Genomic DNA, 19,220 nt, shown 5'->3' with positions numbered 1-19,220 from the left:
TGTGTAGGTTACTCTGAGCTGTTTCCTGTCCATACTTGTGGCTCCAGGTCCCTGAATTGTTCAGCTTTCCTGCAGTAACAGATATTGAATTGTGGACAGTGTGTGCCACTCCTACCATAGGTGTAGCTGACATGCAAAATAGTTGGCACAGAAAGTCTGGAAATATGGACCCTGTCAACCACGGTACTGTACTTGGACCACTAAGCCACAACAGCCAAGAGTAGGTGCAGCCTACTTCCTGACAGTATTAGCCATGCATATACATAGCTCATTGACCCCTGCATATTGTGGACATGCAACAAGTCATCAAGTTGATTGTGACACCCCTGGGAATGTGTGCTCTACTGCTATTACCCTACATCATGAATGTTACTGCATTTCTATGGGGACATGGGTGTGTTGTGGGGAGGGGGGCATATCTCTCAACTGCACACATTTGCACAGATTGTCAAGATGTTTGCTTTAAATTTTGGTTCCATTTAGCATAGTATTGTGCTTGTCTTGGAGAATAATGGCATATAACTAACTGAAGGTTAGAAAGTAATGACATACACTTGAGTATCAGACTTCTAACACTTCAGAGACTTCATGCAACTGCAAGACCTGCTGTGATATTACTGTGTAAGTTTGAAAGAGGGATATGTTTTCATTGTCCCTATTTATGGGCCTTTTCCACACATTTCTTTATGATTTTGTATAGCTGACTTGCTGAGAGAGGCCAAGAGATGTTTATGGGACTACAACATTGACATCCATGCATGTGACCTATGATGCCCCAGTGTGTTAGTCCCCCACATATACTGCAGTGAGTTTTGTCACCTAGGGGACTACTGCACATTCTGGGGAAGCCAGTATTTGTCAGTCATTCCCTGTTGTCCTACATAGCTGTCAGTCATCTGCTGCTATCCTAGTAGGCCATCCCATTCCCTTGCATACATGCTACAATACCATAGATATGCTACCACTACATACTATTTTACTCCATTCATTTATTGTTAAGAAGAGTGACTTACCTTGTGCCTGCAGCAGTTGTGAGGACAGTGCTTCAGGGCTGACTCTGTTGGATGCACACAGTACATAGCCTATACATGGTCAGGTACAGGTAGCATGATGTGTGTGGCATCCTTTTTTAGTGTGGGTGCAATTCAGAGAGAGAGGTGTCAGTCTCTGGGTCCCCAGGGTGTCAATGTGCTATGTATTGCCTCTTTGCCAAGGCCACGGTGTACTGGGCACACTTACGTCTGCCTACAGTGACAGGCTCAGGGGGTTCCTCCATCAAGTCCCCCTGTGTCTGTGGAGACCTAGGCAATGGTGGAGCTGTGTCTCCCTTCCCTCTGCTGTTCCTGCAGTAGCTGTTTCCACAAGATCATATTGTGTAGCATGGCACATACTATGAACATGTGTGCAGATGTGGCTGGAGAGTACTGCAGGGCTCCACCAGATATGTCAAAGCAGCAAAACTGTGACTTGAGCAGCCTGAGCATGCACTCTGCAATGTTTCTAGTTTGTGCGTGTGCCTCATTATGACATTCTTCTGTGGGTGTGGGTGCATTTCTGATGGGCGTCACCAGACATGGTTCCAGTGCGTAGCCAGCATCCCCCACAAGATGGCCATATGAGATGTCCCCCTGGCAAATGCCTGGTACAGCTGTGATGCAGGCCAGATGTGGGAGTTGTGATAACTGCCAGGGCTGCCAGCACACACACTGATGATAATGCCTTGGGCATTGCACACAACCTGGCAATTGATGGAATGATAGCCCTTGCAGTTGACATACACTCTACCCTCCTCATTGGGTGGTGCTTTGATGTGCACATGAGAGCAGTCTATGTTTTCAGGACCTCTGGGTAGTGTGCTATACAGTGGAAGAGATGCATATTGGTTGTCCTCTCCTCATGGGTGTTGGGGAAATAAAAGTGCTCCCTGGCATGTGTTACCATGACATCCAGGATCTGGTGGAGTACCCCGAATACAGATGTGTGTGAGATCCCCGTGATGTACCCAGTAAGTCTTTGGAAAGTACCTGTAGCCAGCATTCTTAAGGCTACACATACCTTTTTTCCACTGGGATGGGTACCCCTCTGTTGGCTCTAGGTCTGAGGTGAGGTCTGCAGAGCTCAGTGAGTTGCTGTAGTATGTCCCTGTCCACCCAATAGAGCTCCACTATCTCCAGCTCATGTAGCCCCTGAAAGATTACCCTGGGCCTGAACACTCTTCTCCTCCTCAGTCTGGGCCAGTTTTCGGCATCATCCTCATCACTGCCCTCAGTCTGTAGCATGTTGAGCTGTAGCAAAGCAGCAGCAGTCCCTATCATTTTGTCAGTTAAATATCCCAAGTGTGTACTTCAATGGTGCAGAGTATGTGGGAGAATTAGACTGAAGGGTGCCTGCATACTTTATACTGGTGTGCTACAGGTGCAGCATGTGTGATTGACTGACTATGATATATTCCACCTATCAGCTACATTACTGAGGGGTTTGAATGGCCCACCGTGAGTGGCAGAGGCCTTATTAGTCATTTACAGATGATTGCCTTTTGTCTGCGATTTCCTTTTATTTATTTATTTTTTCCAATTTCCTCCATGTTTAAGCCCTGCAGCACTCTGGGTAAACCAGCAGAGCTAGTGTAAACATTTCTGAGCAGAAAGGGTCCTCTCCTGTACACAAACACGCTCAGCATATGTTAAACCAGCTAAGCACAGCTAAGCAGCCTCAGACACATTCCCTTGCTTAGCTGTGTTTAGCTGAGTGCAAACAGGAGCCATGAGCTCGAATGTGCTTACACAAAACCTGACACACACCCTTTTCATATCAGCTGCCTCTTCTGCCTACACTACCATGTTATAGCCCCTACACGGTTAAGTACCTGTGGACAAGGTGACTCATTTTGCTATTCAGTAATGTTTGCTCCTTTGCATACACCTACTTGCATATATCCTAGTTACACCACTACACCAGAGCCCATGTCTTTAGCAACCACTATAACCTGCCATTGTTGTGAGTCTGCATGCTGGCCAGTATAATGGGAAAATTGATTTTACCTTTTATATTGCCCTTTTATTATTTTAATTTATTTTTTGCAAGATCACATGTATGTGCTCCTCTGCACTCTGCTTAAACAAGTCATATCTGCTAAAAAAATTATTTTATACATTTTGCAATACTTTGGCATGCCAATGGCCATACGTTTGGCCATTGGCATGCCTAATGGACATAATACATGCTTTACTTGTAGTTGTCATGGCACCATTTTTATTTTTGCAGAAATGTACATGGTTACTAACCGCATACATTTATGCTGCAGACTTGGCTCCTACATGGATGTCTGTCTGCTTCCTGGATTGCAAATTCACCTCATTTGCTGGTTTTCACCAGCAAATAGGGTGATTTACATTATTCGATTATGTCCGTGGCAACATTGTGCTAGGAGGTTTATACACACCCCCAGCCTTGTTTCCTGGATCGCTCAGCCTTGGAACTCCGTGTTCGAGCTGCGCCACTGTACTTACCATATAAGATTTCTTGAATTACCTCTTATGTCTTTTTTCACCTAAATCTCTTCTTCATGAAAAAAAATACATTTGAAATTCTCTCTATTAATAAAACAATTATTGAAGTCACTACTCAAAATGACTTCTTTGGAATGATAGCGGATGATAATCTGAAATTTGACATTCATTTACAAACTTGCATAAAAAAATAAAATAAAAGCTCATGAAAAACTATCTTTTTGGCCAAGGTCATGGTTAAAATGCATCCACAGACCAGTTCACTTACTCACATAATAAACAATAAATAAATTAATAAATAAGCAAACAAGCACATATATAAGAAATGCTAGTTGTTATGATCTATCTTCATTCTCACACAACAGTGTATCAGCGGCACTGCACTGATCAGATGATAACACTGCAACATGCAATCAAAAGTAAGAAAATGTAGTGCTGCATTCACAGACATAACCTTATATGCCTGTTGCAATTATGAACTTAAAACTACATTTCGGATATACATTCCGCATTACACCTCATACGACATGAAATCAAAAGTAAGAAAGTATAGTGCTGCTTTCACTGACATAACCTTATATGCCTATTGCAATTATGAACTTAAAACTATATTTCTGGTATAAGTTCCGCATTACACCTCATAACTCTAAACATGTCATGTGTAATGTCAAGTATATCATTTTACTATTTGTAGAGCTATGGAAGATCCATTTTTATGAAAACCATCAGACAAAATTAGAATGGCCTGTGCTTAACAATGTATAGTTTTCACATCTGCAGTGAAGTATATGTACACATATATATATATATATATATATATATATATATATATATATATATATATATATATATATATATATATATATATATATATATATACAGAACTGCTAATTAACCACAGTTCATAACATAGATTGTAAGGGGCCTCATATTCTCTAAAAGTTCTCCCTTCTCCTTTAACATCTTTTCCTTTTTATTCAACTACAGTCTCCCCTTAACTACACCATAGTCTTATTCACCATGTTATCCTTGTGTATCTTCACATCTCTACTATTCGCTGCCTGTCACCTTACTACCTACCAAGGTAATCTCACACTTTATTTACACTCTCACACTACCAGCTGCTCTACCTATATTCATGCTAAACCTTTTTTCGTAACTATTTCCTCAACGTTTTTAATGTCCATCTTATTCACCTTCTCAAATACAAAACATCTAACCTACCCATTTAGTTTATGTAAACATAACCTGAATTAAATCCATAAACCTTATACGAAATAGTTAATCTCAACCTCCTCTTCTATAAAATAATTCTTTGTGGTGACATTCATCCCAACCCACCCATCAATGTCATCCAGTCCACCCTCCTTTGCCCCAACTCCTGTACGCCCAGAAAACATCGCCTAATTTTGATTAACATTCATAGCATTCTAGGCAGAGTTACCTACAAGCATTTATAATACATACCAGATATTACTGTCATTACTGAAACATGGGCAAAATTTCATATAAAAGATTCTGAAATTCTCAGGCAGCAATACAATGCAGTGTTACAGACTATACAAAAAAGAAGGCATTGCAATTGCATACAATAATAGATTAATTTTCTAGTATCTCAAAACTAACACAGCAGCCATCCAAAATACAAAGCTTCTTATCTCTCTTCTCATTGTTAATAAATATATGAAGTTACGTATAGTTGGAATAAATTCTTTACTGGATAACTACAAATGCTACTATTGAATGCATTATCTTAGGTGACGTTAACACTGACTTTTTTCTGTGACATCTAGCAGCTCCACTACTAGTGTTAACTTTTAAGAGTTCAAACAGCTAATCTCTTCTCCTACTCAACAGATTGAATCACAAAATTCTATCCGTGTCTGGATACTTAACTCTGACCCCAGCAAGTACACTAACAGAGGAGTACTACCTGAATCACTCCCTGACCATCAGCCTATATTCACCAGTAGAGAAATCATCCACCTGCTAAAAAATAAAATCCGATATAGAACTACCCGCAATATTTCTAACTTGATACTCTCTGTTTTTCAGTAAAAATCCCTGCCCCTAGAAGAAGTAGTTAATAAATTCAACAATATATTCATATTTACTTCAAATACCCTTGCCCAAACTAGAAATAGAAGAGTAAACTCTACTCAAACCACCGGGATGATTCATTCAACTAAATTCTCATGCAAAACAAAGCATGGAAACAATGGCACAAAGATAAAATCCCTCAATGGATCCTGGAAACTATCGCCCCATAAGCCTGACTAGCTTGGTCTGGAAAGCTATGGAAAGGATCATCATGGACCTCATAAAAAAAGATATTGGGGACCTACAGACACTGGATCCTACCCAGTTCAGCTTTGTTAAGGGCAGATCCTGCCTCTTAAACCTGGTTGATTTCTTTGAAACAGTCACCAAGGCCATTGACGAGGGGAAGGTGGTCCACACAGCCTACCTGGACCTCGCAAAAGCCTTCGATACAATACCCCACTCGGGCATTATAGATAAGCTCACCAGCTTAAATATAAACCCCATATGTCACTAGATGGATTGCAAACTGGCTCAAGGACAGAACCCACATGGTTCGAATTGCTGGAGCCATGTCAGACTCCAAACCAGTTACAAGTGGTGTCCCACAAGGCTCAGACCCTCTCTTGTTCGGTATATATTTCTCGGAGGTACAGGCCAGCATGGAAGGACTGTGGCTGACCAAGTTCGCAGATGACTGCAAACTGGGCGCCATAATTGACTCTCCAGCCGACACAAGCATCCTCCAAAAGGGCCTCATAGAAACAGACAACTGGTGCCAGAGCCATGGCCTCAAGCTAAATGCCAAAAAATGCATAGTCATCCCCTTTGGCAAAAACAAAGTGCCCACAAATTACCACATAGGTGGTAATCCATTAAGTACAGAAGAAGTAATTAGGGACCTGGGGACCCAAGTTGATAGCAATCTCACATTTAACAACCACGTGGCCAAAGTGGTTAGAAAAACATTTTATATAGCCCACCTAATCATGAAGGGATTCACATCTAGATCAGGGGAGGTCATCGTGCCTCTTTACTCATCCCTCATCAGGCCCATAATTGAGTACAATGCCCCTTTTGGGATGTACCTTACCAGACACCTGCAGCAACTGGAAAGACCCCAAAAGTACCTCACCAAGAGGAAAAAAGGGCTCAAACAGATGCCATATGCTGCCCGGTTAAAGAAACTCCAGCACTACTCAGTGGCATACCGCCTGTTCGGAGGCGATCTGTGCCTGACGTATAAAGCCATGTCCAACCCGGAATTAATGGACATGCTGCACCTCAGAAAATCCAAATCCCACCGAACTACGCGCTCGAGAGACTTGAACCTCAGCACTGAAATAAATAGGACATGCTGGAGCTACAGATTCATAACCCAGAGGCTCCCTTCACTCTGGAATAAAATCCCAGTACAGGTTAGGCAGAGTCCCTCATTGACTCTCTTCAAGAGTAATCTTGATGAGTAGATGGGAGATCATAGGTTTACCCTGGGTATCACTTCTGTGTCACTGTTAGACAGAGGCACAGTATACTAACTTCGAAAAAGGGCATAGCAAAATAAATTTAAAATGGGTGGCGAAAGCCAAACACATTCTAGCTAGGCTTATAAATGCCCTAGGGCAGATAGCCTAGTATGAACCTATGAACCTAAATAAAGAGTTGCATAACCTCACCAAGAAGAAAATTTACCTGGATAAAAAAGAAATATTTCACAGTCCCACAAGATAATCACATAAAAAAATCCAAAGAAATTCTGTAGCTCAATTTAAAAAATCTTCAACCTGCCTCTCCTATGTCACCAAACTCTTTGGACCCACTTGGACATGGCTACCAAATTTAACACTTTTTTTTTATTGACCTCATAGCCTCTCTTACCTCCAGCTCTCCCCAACCACATAAATCAGCTTCTGACATCCCTGTCTTTAGTCCCCATTCTGTCTCCACATCATATGTTAGTCAGCTACTAAAGAATCTGAGACCCTGCGATCCTTCTGCTGATGATCTCCCTGCAGAGTACTTTAAGCTTGCACAAATCTGTTCAGTACTATTCAATACTCCCATGTCCCTGACCTTTGGAATACGTTCTGTATTTTCCCTACATACAGGAGATAACACTTCTGAAATTTCTAACTTTAGGCCACTTGCCATTCTGCTCCTCCTTTCTAAGATCCTGGAAATGTATAGTTGTAAGCTGGTTCTCATTGAGGCCACAGCACCACTAAAGCTCTCCTCAACTTTTCCAGCACCATTAATGATGCTAGAGACCAAGGAAATGTTATCTCTTCTGTTCATTTTCTTCTTCTTCCTTTTTCGTCTGCTCCTGTTAGGGGTCGCTACAGCAAATCAACTGTTTCCATTTATTCCTGTCCTCTGCATCTTGCTCTGTCACACCAACCACGTGCATGTCCTCTCTCACCACATCCATAAACCTTATCTTAGGCCTTCCTCTTTTCCTGTTACCTGGCAGCTTCATCCTTAGCATCTGTTTCCCAATATACTCTGCATCCTTCCTCAGCACATGTCCAAACCAATGTAATCTTGCCTCTCTGGCTTTGTTTCCATACCTTCCAACCTGGGCTGACCCTCTAATATACTTATTCCTAATCCTGTCCATCCTCGTCACACCCAGTGCAAATCATAACATCTTCAACTCTGCCACGTCAAGCTCTGACTCCTGCCTTTTTGTCAGTGCCACTGTCTCCAACCCATATAACATAGCTGGTCTCACTACCCTCTTGTAGACCTTCCCTTTCACTCTTACTGGTACTCGTCTGTCACAAATCACTCTTGACACTCTTCTCCACCCACTCCATCCTGCCTGTACTCTCTTCTTCACCTCTCTTCCACACTCACCATTACTCTGAACTGTTGATCCCAAGTACTTAAATTCATTCACCTTCGCCACCTCTACTCCCTGCATCCTCACCATTCCTCTATCCTCCCTCTCATTCACACACATATATTCTGTCTTAGTCCTGCTGACCTTCATTCCTCTTCTCTCTAGAGCATATCTCCACCTCTCCAGGGTCTCCTCCACCTGTTCCCTACTCTCACTACAGATCACAATGTCATCTGCAAATATCTAGACCTTTCAAAAGCCACATACAGTGCCACACGAAAAACGTCTGTCTCAGATGGCCTATCTAGGTCTTCCCAAACCAACTCCTCTATGTTTTTCTAACTAACTGTCTGAAAAATATCAAGCTGTTAAATGTCTCTCTTCCTTCTCTCTCTCTCTCTCTCTCTCTCCTTTTCTTCTAGTTAAAACATGTATCCCTCAAACCTCCATTCTTGGTCCACTTCTCTTTAACAACTTCATCAATAAGTTATATACCTCCTCTCAGCAAGCTTGCCTCATTCAGTATGCAGATGACTCAACTCTTATCTGCTCATCCGACAACTATGCAAGCAAGGGGTTAGGAGGATGACCTAATGGTTAAGGTGTTTGCCTTACAAATGCAAAGTGCATGGTTTGAGCCTCACAAAGGATAGTTGACTAGGCTTAAAATGGCTCACAACAGTTACCCTAATACTAATCTATGAACTACAGTCTGTGGCACAAGACACCTTCAACAAAGGTTAACAGTGGCTAAGTCAAAATCCAATTTTATTTTATCCTAGAAAGACTAAACTCTATATTAATACTAAAAGTAACTTCCACATTACCTCTCTAAACATTACAGCTATTAAAGTAGTTACCCCTACCTAACTGTTTGGAGTCACCATAGATGACAACTTAAAGTCTGATCTCAACATACAAAATTGTATGCAAAAAAAACTCATTAAAAGCTAGGTGTGCTATATGGAGTAAAACATTCCTTACTCCTTCAGCAGAATCACCCTACCTAACTTTTATCGTTTACTTTCTCTTCTCTATGACTCATCTGTTTTGACTAATGTCCATATCTCTCTTAAATCATAGATGGAACAATACTATAATCAGATAGCTAGATTTGCAGCTAACCTGCTACATAAACCTCATCATTGTTCGCCATCACATGTTCACATCTGATTTGAAGTACCATATCAACTGTCCTATACAAAACTTCTTCTAACCCATAAAATACTATAAAACCCCTCTGTCTGCCTTGCTATCTCCTCCCAGATAACGCTCTGTGCTCTCAAGTCCAAAACCTGCTTTAAATCTCTAAACCAAAAGTGAATGGGGCAAAGTCTATAGCCACACTGCAGAGGCAAAGTACGGAACTGTATCCCAAATTCAATCAAAACTATATCAACCCTCCTTGTATGTAAGTCCTCTTTCTAAGAATTTCTCACTAATTTATGGCATATCCATGCACCTCACCTATATGATATACATCAAGAAATACTTCACAATAATCCCTCATTATAGTACATATCTGTACTGTTCAATGCCAGCCCTCTCCCCATTCTCAGAGGGAACTTCTATCTTTTTGATATTTTTATTACACTTCTAATACTTTTGTCTGTACAGATTGGTTTATTTAATTGTCATTCTTTATTATTAATTCACCACTGGTGTCTCGTCATGCTTTATTATATACCGAGCAGTCCACTGTACAACTTCTAAGTTTATCTGCATTTTAATTTTATATATATATATATATATATATATATATATATATATGTATATATATATATATATATATATATACTACTGTTTTATTTTATGTTCTCTAACTCTCTAGAACTCCTCTCTCTAGGTCTCCACTGAAAATTTGTATTTGCCACACAGGCGGACTTTCCTGGTAAAGAAATATCAGAAAAATAAAATACATGACACTGTAAGTATTGTTACATATATGATTACACACATGGAAAGAGCATCACCTAGCCATCTTCAACAAGTTTCATCAGCGGAAACAGGCAAAGAAGAAATTAAGTTTCAAAATAAAGAGCCATTATTTGAAAAAAAAAAATCAGTAAGGCATTTGTGAGTAAACCTAGCACTGGCTATGGGAAGCTTAGGCTTAAACATCCACAAACAAAATATAAAGCTAAAATAGCCTTCATGGACATCAATACGACCTTCAGAATATTATGTACTATACACATCTTGAGTCTATAGACATGTCTTTCTGAAGAAGTCTGGATAATAAATAAGATGAAAGCGCTAAAGTTCTACAAGAGTTGTTGGTGTGATTTACTATTTTTTTGAATGCTTTTATTGTCACGAAGTTCAGTTCTTAGTTAAAATTTCTTCTCTTCGTTCAATTTTTTTGAGTGTGGTTAATTTTAGTTATATACATATATATATATATATATATATATATATATATATATATATATGTATATATATATATATATATATATATATATATATATATATAGATAGATAGATAGATAGATAAATATATATGGGTTTATTACATTTCGCTAAAAATCCATTTAGCTGAAAATGTCTGATATAGGATCCAAATCACCGAAAATAGCACTGACAGTGTATATGCCCTTTTCCCCCACTGTAGTGCGATCTTGGAGTGAGAATATTAATATAGGGAAGTATGGGGGCCACAGCCCCCAAAACGGGGGGTGTGGGGGCATAGCCCCCCACCTACTCAGGTTATAAAGTACTTACTTACTCTTTAACAGGGACTGAACAATATAAAACAATACTAGACAATATTAACTTGTACTGTGCTACACCCCCCACACCTCCCCACTTTAATATTCTCACTCTGAAATTGCACTACAGTGGGGGAAAAGGGCATATACTCTGTCAGTACTATTTTCGGTGATTTGGACCCTATGTCAGAAAGTTTTGGCGAAATGGATTTTTGGTGAAATGACACTGATCCATATATATATATATATATATATATATATATATATATATATATATATCTTTTATATTTGTTTTTGCTTTTGTGCTCACAATATCATTGTTATCTCACATGTTAGAAAAGCAAAACAGATTGCTCATTTATAACTAAATACAATTTTCTTTTCTTTTTCAGATTGTGATTATACAAATACAAACACCGTCAAACTATGTTATTGCCTTATCCTGTTCTTCATGATGGTTATCTTTACGCTAATGAGCATGCACATGGAAAGAACTCAGAACCACTAATTACCATCTGTCTTGATGAAATGTTCTAGCAGTAATTATGCATCTAAACTAAAACAATACGTTTTCTCTTTCACTGTTTTTCTTAATTTACTTATAGTCTCTGACATAAAACCCTGATTTTATACTCATTACAACCATACAATCACATTTTTTTCTCAAGTAATTATTTCATATTCCCCGCATGTGAATTAGTAGGCAGTATACCCCATTATAATAACTGTAAAATAACATACATTATACCACTTTGATGATCATAATGACAGAGCTGCATGCACGCACACACAGATATATATATATATATATATATATATATATATATATATATATATATATATATATTGAGATCTATCTAGATATATCTTTCTGTCTATACATACATGCATAATTTTGATAAAATAGCATAATCACACATCACAATTTGTGTACAAATGAAAATATGGTATTGTTTAGAGTCTCAAAATCCATAAATATGTATATATATATATATATATATATATATATATATATATATACATATATATATATATATATATATATATATGTATATCATTAACTGCTTTTAAAGATGCAGATTTAATGTATCATTGTCAGCATTTGCAGATTTTCTTGGACTTTACCAATTCATTTGGCCTGAATCCAAAAGACTTGGTCATTTGGAATCTGGCACATTATATTTTTTAAGCAGTCAGCATCACAAATTTTTTGATCCATAGTAACAGATGGGTCTGTGTTATAACTCATCAAAGGTCAGACAACCTGTATTGTTATTTAAGTTTGCACCATGTCATTGACCTGTATCATGCAATGTATACTTTCAAACATTTTCAGTTTTGTTTGAGTGATACAACATCACAACTGCCTAAATGTTAAGAGTCTCTGTTAAAAGGGTATGTGAGCCAACCTACCAACGCAGGTAACAAAATACTTAGAACAACAACTCTGTACATCACATCATTGTTATTTTGGAGGCTCACTCTGCAACACAGACTGCTGTTAATAGAGAACTGCAATGGAGAACTCTCCTGACAACTTTTAAAGCTGTCAACTACATTATACTGTAACTCACACAACATAATTGTAATAACAAAAGTGTCTTAAGAGCTTCTAAACCTGGTGGTTGATCAAAGGGGCATTTCATTTCTGGCCACTACCTGTGTGGCAGGGTTAGGTGTATTTCAGCTTTCAAAGCTGTAAAACAATTCCTGCTCCAAAACATTTTTCCTCATAACTATTAATACTTCAGGGTAGCTAAACTCTCAGCACATTACAATGAATTTCTTACCATAACTGTAATTTATTATGGGTTCCTAAAATGGATTTCAAGAGTTACCTTTTGAGCTTTGCTTTCAAGATGCTTTTATAAAAAACTGTTTCTCAAATATATAACAAAATGGTTATGATTGATCATATGGTCAGACTCCCATATATTGTTCCACAGTGCTGTGCTGACAAAAATACCTTCCACCAATGAAGTCTTCACTATTAACCTGAAAGGAGGCTACAGTGAGAGAGAATCCAGCTTATAGTAAATCTATGTGTTAGCTGGGGATAGGCTTGTGTTATATGCATAGTCATTTTAGACAGGCACATAACCATGATTGTCAGCTGTTACATTTTTTATTGGAAAAAAAGCATACCATTCTCTGTGGCAGTATGTAATGGCCCTTTGCTTTCAAAGGTTGGAATACAACAAGTAATATTAGAATCCCTCTGATTACACCAAATCATTTTTGAGACTGTACTACAAATTTAACTGTAGTGTAGTCAAAGGTGAATATTCACTGTTCAACAGTGTGAAGAATTTCGCTTATAGTAATATTATTTATTTACTTATCTGACATTTGTTAACTAGGTTGGTCCAGCTGAGCTAGTAGCCCATTTTTGGTGGAGACCTGAGGACAAAAGCTCCAGAATTGTACAGACCAATACTGGTAACAGGTATATAACAATATTTATGAATACAGAAAAAAACGAACACGTAAAAACGTGTAGTATTTACTAAATTTAAATGGGACAAAAAAAACACTGAAATTAGGACAGGAGAAAAAGCAATGTTAGTATATGACATATCTTAAGAGAAGATATTGAAGTAGAGTTTGATAATACTAAAAGGAAGGATAATTACCAAGTGTTGGGAGGGTGGCCTAATGGCTAAGGTCTTTGCCGTACAAACACAAGGTACCGGGTTTGAATCTCACAGGGGATCATTAGCTAGGCTTGCAAGGGCAGTTAGCCTAGTACTAACCTATGAACCAAAGGAGTTAATATATACATATTTACATAGATTGAAATAGCCTACCTCATGGAATTAAAAGACAGGAAACAGTACATGTAGAGACAATAGAGGTGTCAAATATTTGTGTGCATAGTACTGGAGGAAAAAAGGGTGTGTGGAGTTTTAGGAAGGGTCATGACAGGACCTTGTGTTAAGGATGAATTGCTTTATTACTTTAAGTTATTGTCCACAACTCCTTAAACAGGATTCAGATCATATCAGCTCTATGACAAGACAGAGAAAACAATAAGTGCTAAACTTCTATAATCTCACTCCAGCCCAGCATGTACTACGATATATTTTATCCACAGACTCCATGAAGATCAGCACATTTAAGGCCAGTCTGATGATGAATGGCAAAGGTCTGCCTGTACTACCACTGACCTTGGTATGGACTGCATTCTGGAAGCCTGAGAGTACGAACTTTTGGAAAGGCTGAATATTTAATAGTTGGTTCTTGCCCCTCAGAAGACAATGTATGGTGATTTACACTGTACACTGTCCAAAAGGACCACAGGGTTTGTCATATACAGTGTCACAATATGCTTGTTAATGGGTAGGCAAACTGCTGCAGAACATCACACGTGGGAGCATGTCTGCCAGAATACCATCTTGGCATCAGTGTACCTCTGTGTCCAGGGATAAAATACACATCCCATAGTAAAACTACAACATAGACAGACTGCACATAGGGTGAGCAGCTAAGCATAACACACAAAAAAAAAAGAAATTTAGCAGACTGAACCCAATAAGAACACACAGAAATCACAGAAAAATCCTATTCTTTGCAACCCCCTAATGAAAGCGAATATACAGACCTTATTAGCAAAAGAAAAAAAAAAAGAAACAGTGTGTACAGCATCATTTTCTACAGGGTACTACCATCCTACATAGATGCACGTAAGAAGGAGATTTTTTCAAATTAAATCATTTCTCTGAGATTTATATAATAATCAGATGTTAAAGTACTGGTGGCCTTCCATATACAAAATACCCCCACCAACCGTGAATTCAGAAGAATATCTGAAATTGTCAACTGATAAGCATTGTTTTTAAGAGGTTCATACTAGCCTATTACAAAAATAGTGTATATGATCATTTCACTGATTGCAAATACTTCTTCAAATGTTTGTAATTTTTTGTATTTTAAATTATTGATTTTTTATAGTCTGTGTCATGTTTTGCAAAATATTTTCTTGATCATATTTTTTATTATCATAAATTGTATTATCTCTGTACTTTTCTCTTAGAAATTTACTAACTGCAATACCTAGGACTCTGTTATGTAAAGAAATGTTTTTAAAGGTGGGCTTTATAAAGCACCAAGATTACTGCTCATTTAAAAAAAAAAAAAAAAAAACACCTAATTTGTAGCTGGCTTACCTTAATGCTGTGTGTTTCAGAAGTTATCCCTTAACTCTTTGATATCAGAAAATGCTTGATATTTAAACTGCTCAATACTTCTGTTTAGCAATTATTTCTAAATGTTTGTAGAGCCACTGCATACAGTATTTTAAAAATGCATGATATTTTGAATCCCATAACATATTATTTAATGGCTGATTAGAAAGACAATTGCTTTTTCAATTATTGTCCACATTTGGATGTAGTAAATAAATAAATAAATAAATAAATAAAGTATATTTTGATGTTATAAAAATACTTAAAGAATGTGCAACCTGTACATTGCCACTCTAATTAGAGAATGAATGATCTCTGGTAGGGTGTTAGTGTACAGGTGATGCCCACTGAAAAACAATTATGCTGCTTCATGGCAGCATATTAAGCTGCCGTGGAGCTCAGACTGTTAGAAACAGCTGCCATATTTTCCACTCACTAAACAGCAATTTTGCTGTCCAGCAAGTGTAAAATTAAAAGGAAAAAAACTGAAAAGTCTGTACACTCACGTGCGTGTGTATGTGTGTGTATGTACAGATATATGTGTCTTCATGATTCTGTCTGCATGTGTGAGTGCATGTGTGCTTGTGTGCATGAACGCAGAATTGTGTCTGTGAAAGAGAGAGGTGAGACAGTGGCTGCAGCAGTTATTTAAAATTAAGAGGTATGCAAACCTCTTAACCTTTTAGCATAAGCAATCTGGATAAAGCCTGAAAAAGCTGTTCATTATACCTCTGAGATAAACACGAAGGAGGAAATATATATAAAAACCTCTAAGACCTCTGTGGTAAATTGCTTCTTATTAATAGACAGCCTAGCTAGTTTTCAAGCTTCTTCATATCCAGAAAACACAGAAACCTATGCAGAGACATACAAAAAAGCATTGTATGACCATATAAACAACTGCATAAAAACGGCAGTACCAGACCAAAATAAATCCAGGTCTAACTACAAAAATGTGGTGGATCTCATGTATCTTTAGGATGTACAACAAAAGAAAGAAAATCCTGTTGAGAAGTAAGATAGAATGTGCACAACAGAGCCAAAGGTTCCTCATCATTTCTAGTTGCCTGACCATTATGTTAATTTGACCATGTATCTCATTTCCTCTCTGCTTCTAGTGCCTGGTGTGAGTAAGCACAAAATTATCATTTTGTGAAATTACTCCCCTTCAACTATTTAAATTTATTGGCCATTCTACTGTATTCCATAGTACCAGAATACAAAAGTGACCACCCCCTTTCAATCTGTCTTGCTGTTTTAAAATAGACTCTCCACTAAATCTTAACTTTTTAGACAGGTATAAAAAGAAGTTATGTACTCACCATAATGTTCCATGTTTGTTGTCCATCTCACTCTTCATTTTTACATGTGGTTCAGAGTCAATCCTCTGCTCCGACTCGGCCTTTTACAGAAGCTCAAAGTCTCTAAGTTGGCTCGTGGTAAAGTAAGTATCCCATCATGCAGTGGTATCAACCCTCAGATCTTGTTTGCTGCTGACAATAATAGAAATGAGTTATTCTGTACCCTCAGGTAAAGGAGAAACAATAGGGAAAGGTTGCCAACATAAGAAAAGGAACAGAAATTTTCATACCAGGTCCTCTAGGATAATTTGGATGGGTAAGTGGGTGGATTCGTAAGAATAAAGGGTGAGATGGACAACAAACATGGAACGTTATGGTGAGTACATAACTTCTTTATGTTATGTTGTCCTATCTCGCCTTCATTTTTACATGTGAGACAGTGTAACTAGCACCCTTTTCTTGGGTGGCTCACAGGAATGCACTTTTCCACACTGTGGAACCAAAGGAAGTTCTGTCCCTGGAGGCTAAATCAACCTTGTAATGAGTGACAAAAGTATGTGGACTTGCCCAAGTCGCAGCTGTACAAATGCTGTCCATTGAAATTCTGGCTTGAAAAGCCATGGATGTGGCTACTGACCTGGTTGAGTGACCTCTAACTCTGAAGGGGAGTTCCTTGTTATTGTAGGAGTATATAAAAGTTATGCAGTTGGACAGCCAATTAGATAATGAGACTATGGAGACCGGCATACTCTTTCTTACGTCTGAAAAGGATATGAACAGCTGATCTGACTTCCTGAAATCTTTAGTTCTGTGGAGATAGAACCTAGGTTGTCTATGCACATCAAGTTGGTGAAGTTTGTATTCTGCCTTGTTTGTATGGTTAGGGAAGAAAACTGGAAGCTCAATAGATTGGTTAATATTAGATTGAGAGCAAATCTTAGGGACAAAGGAAGGTTAGTTTGAAGCGAAACCCTGTCTTTATGGAAAATCAAATAGGGCAGTTTGACTGAAAGCGTTTGTAGCTCTGAAACTCTTCTAGCTGAGGTTACAGCTACCAAAAAAATTGTTTTCCAAGAGAGGAACTTTAGATCGCATGTGGAGGAATGTTCAAAGGGTGTTGAGGTTAAGTGTGATAGGACAAAGTTTAAGTCCCAAGGAGGGACAGGTTCTTTAAATGGAGGTCTCAATAAGGAAGTGCCTTTCAAAAAGGCTTTATGCAGTCTATGTGCCATCAGCTTAGGTGTATGATGTCCTAAGTGGAAATTGGAGATAGCAGCTAGCTGGACTTTAATTGTAGCAGAGGCTGAGCCCAGCTGGAAGAGTTCTGAAAGGAATTCCAAAACTGAAGAGATAGGGGCAGTGAAGGGGTCTACATTTTTGGATATAAACTTTTCCATTTACAGAAACAGATGCTCGGTGCCAAAGCCACGGGTTCAAGCTCAATGCCAAGAAAGGTATAGTTATCCCCTTGGGGAAAAAACATGTGCCCATGAATTATCACATAGATGGCAGTACACTAAACACCAAAAGTGTGATAAGAGACTTAGGGACACAGGTGGACAGTGGTCTCACCTTCAATAACCACATTGCCACAACAGTCAATCCTTCTATGTGGCACATCTCATCACTAAGCACTTTTCATCCAGAAAAAAAGGAGGTCATTGCCCCACTGTACTCATCTCTCATTAGACCCATTATAGAATACAATGCCCCATTTGGTATGAACCTCTCAAGACATCTGCAACAACTGGAAAGGCCACAGAAATACCTCACTAAAAGAATCACATGCTTAAAGCAGATGCCCTGTGCTGATCATCTAAAAAAACTCCAGCTATACTCTGTCACATATCGTCTGCTCAGAGGCAATCTCTGCTTAACATGCAAGGCCATGTCAGACCCAGAGCTGTTGGACATACTACACTTAAAGAAATCCCAATCCCTCAAAGCCACATGCTCCAGGGATCTAAACCTTGTCATCACAATGAACAAAACATACTGGAGGGATAGGTTCCTGACCCAGAGACTCCCCAGACACTGGAATAGACTGCCCATACATGTCAAGCAGAGCACCTCTTTGGCCCTCTTCAAAAGGAACCTTGACAATTGGATGGGAAATAGGAAATTCACCCCAAGGATCATGTCAGTCGCTAGACAGGGATCCAGGGAAGTAAATATTGTGGGAAGAAATAGCCAGGGAATTGTTATGGCTAGTCTTGTATAGGCCCTAGGGCTGATAGCCTAGTACCAACCTATGAACCTGTATAGTTTTCTGGTAGAAGCCTTATGAGAGGATATCAAAATGTGTTTCACTGCTGGAGTGAAATCCTGAAGCCTGACTAAAGTTGGAAGTGGAGCAGCCAAGCTGTCAAGTTGTGGGTGTGGAGGGAAGGCTGGAGAATTCCTGACATATGTGTCAGAAAGTCTGGAATGGGGTCCAGAATCCATGGATCTTGCAATAGATGAGGCTGAAGAAAGGGGAACCAAATCTGACGAGGCCAATATGGAGGAATGAGAATCATCTTGATCCCAAGGATTTTGCTTTCTGAATGACTTTTGATATGAGGGGAAACAGAGGAAAGGCATAAAGAAGTCTAGAGGGCCAACTGTGAACAAGTGCATTTCTCAGTGTCTCCATG

General features: G+C 38.8%; 1 protein-coding gene across 1 annotated transcript in view; it reads left to right on the top strand.

The window, feature by feature from the left end:
• The window catches only part of LOC122815868, a 105,397-nt gene extending 93,717 nt beyond the window's left edge, over positions 1-11,680 (top strand). Inside the window, exon 4 of the mRNA XM_044088697.1 lies at positions 11,492-11,680. Coding sequence (XP_043944632.1) covers positions 11,492-11,607 — 116 coding nt within the window. The 3' untranslated portion in view covers positions 11,608-11,680. The remainder of the gene's footprint in view (positions 1-11,491) is intronic.
• The last annotated feature ends 7,540 nt before the right edge of the window (positions 11,681-19,220 follow it).

The sequence above is a fragment of the Protopterus annectens genome, chromosome 1.part1, assembly GCF_019279795.1.
Source record: "Protopterus annectens isolate FY-2018-M chromosome 1.part1, PAN1.0, whole genome shotgun sequence".
In the NCBI taxonomy this organism is placed as follows: Eukaryota; Metazoa; Chordata; order Ceratodontiformes; family Protopteridae; genus Protopterus; species Protopterus annectens.
The sequence above is the reverse complement of the archived record's forward strand: the minus strand, read 5'-3'. Positions and strand labels throughout refer to the sequence as shown.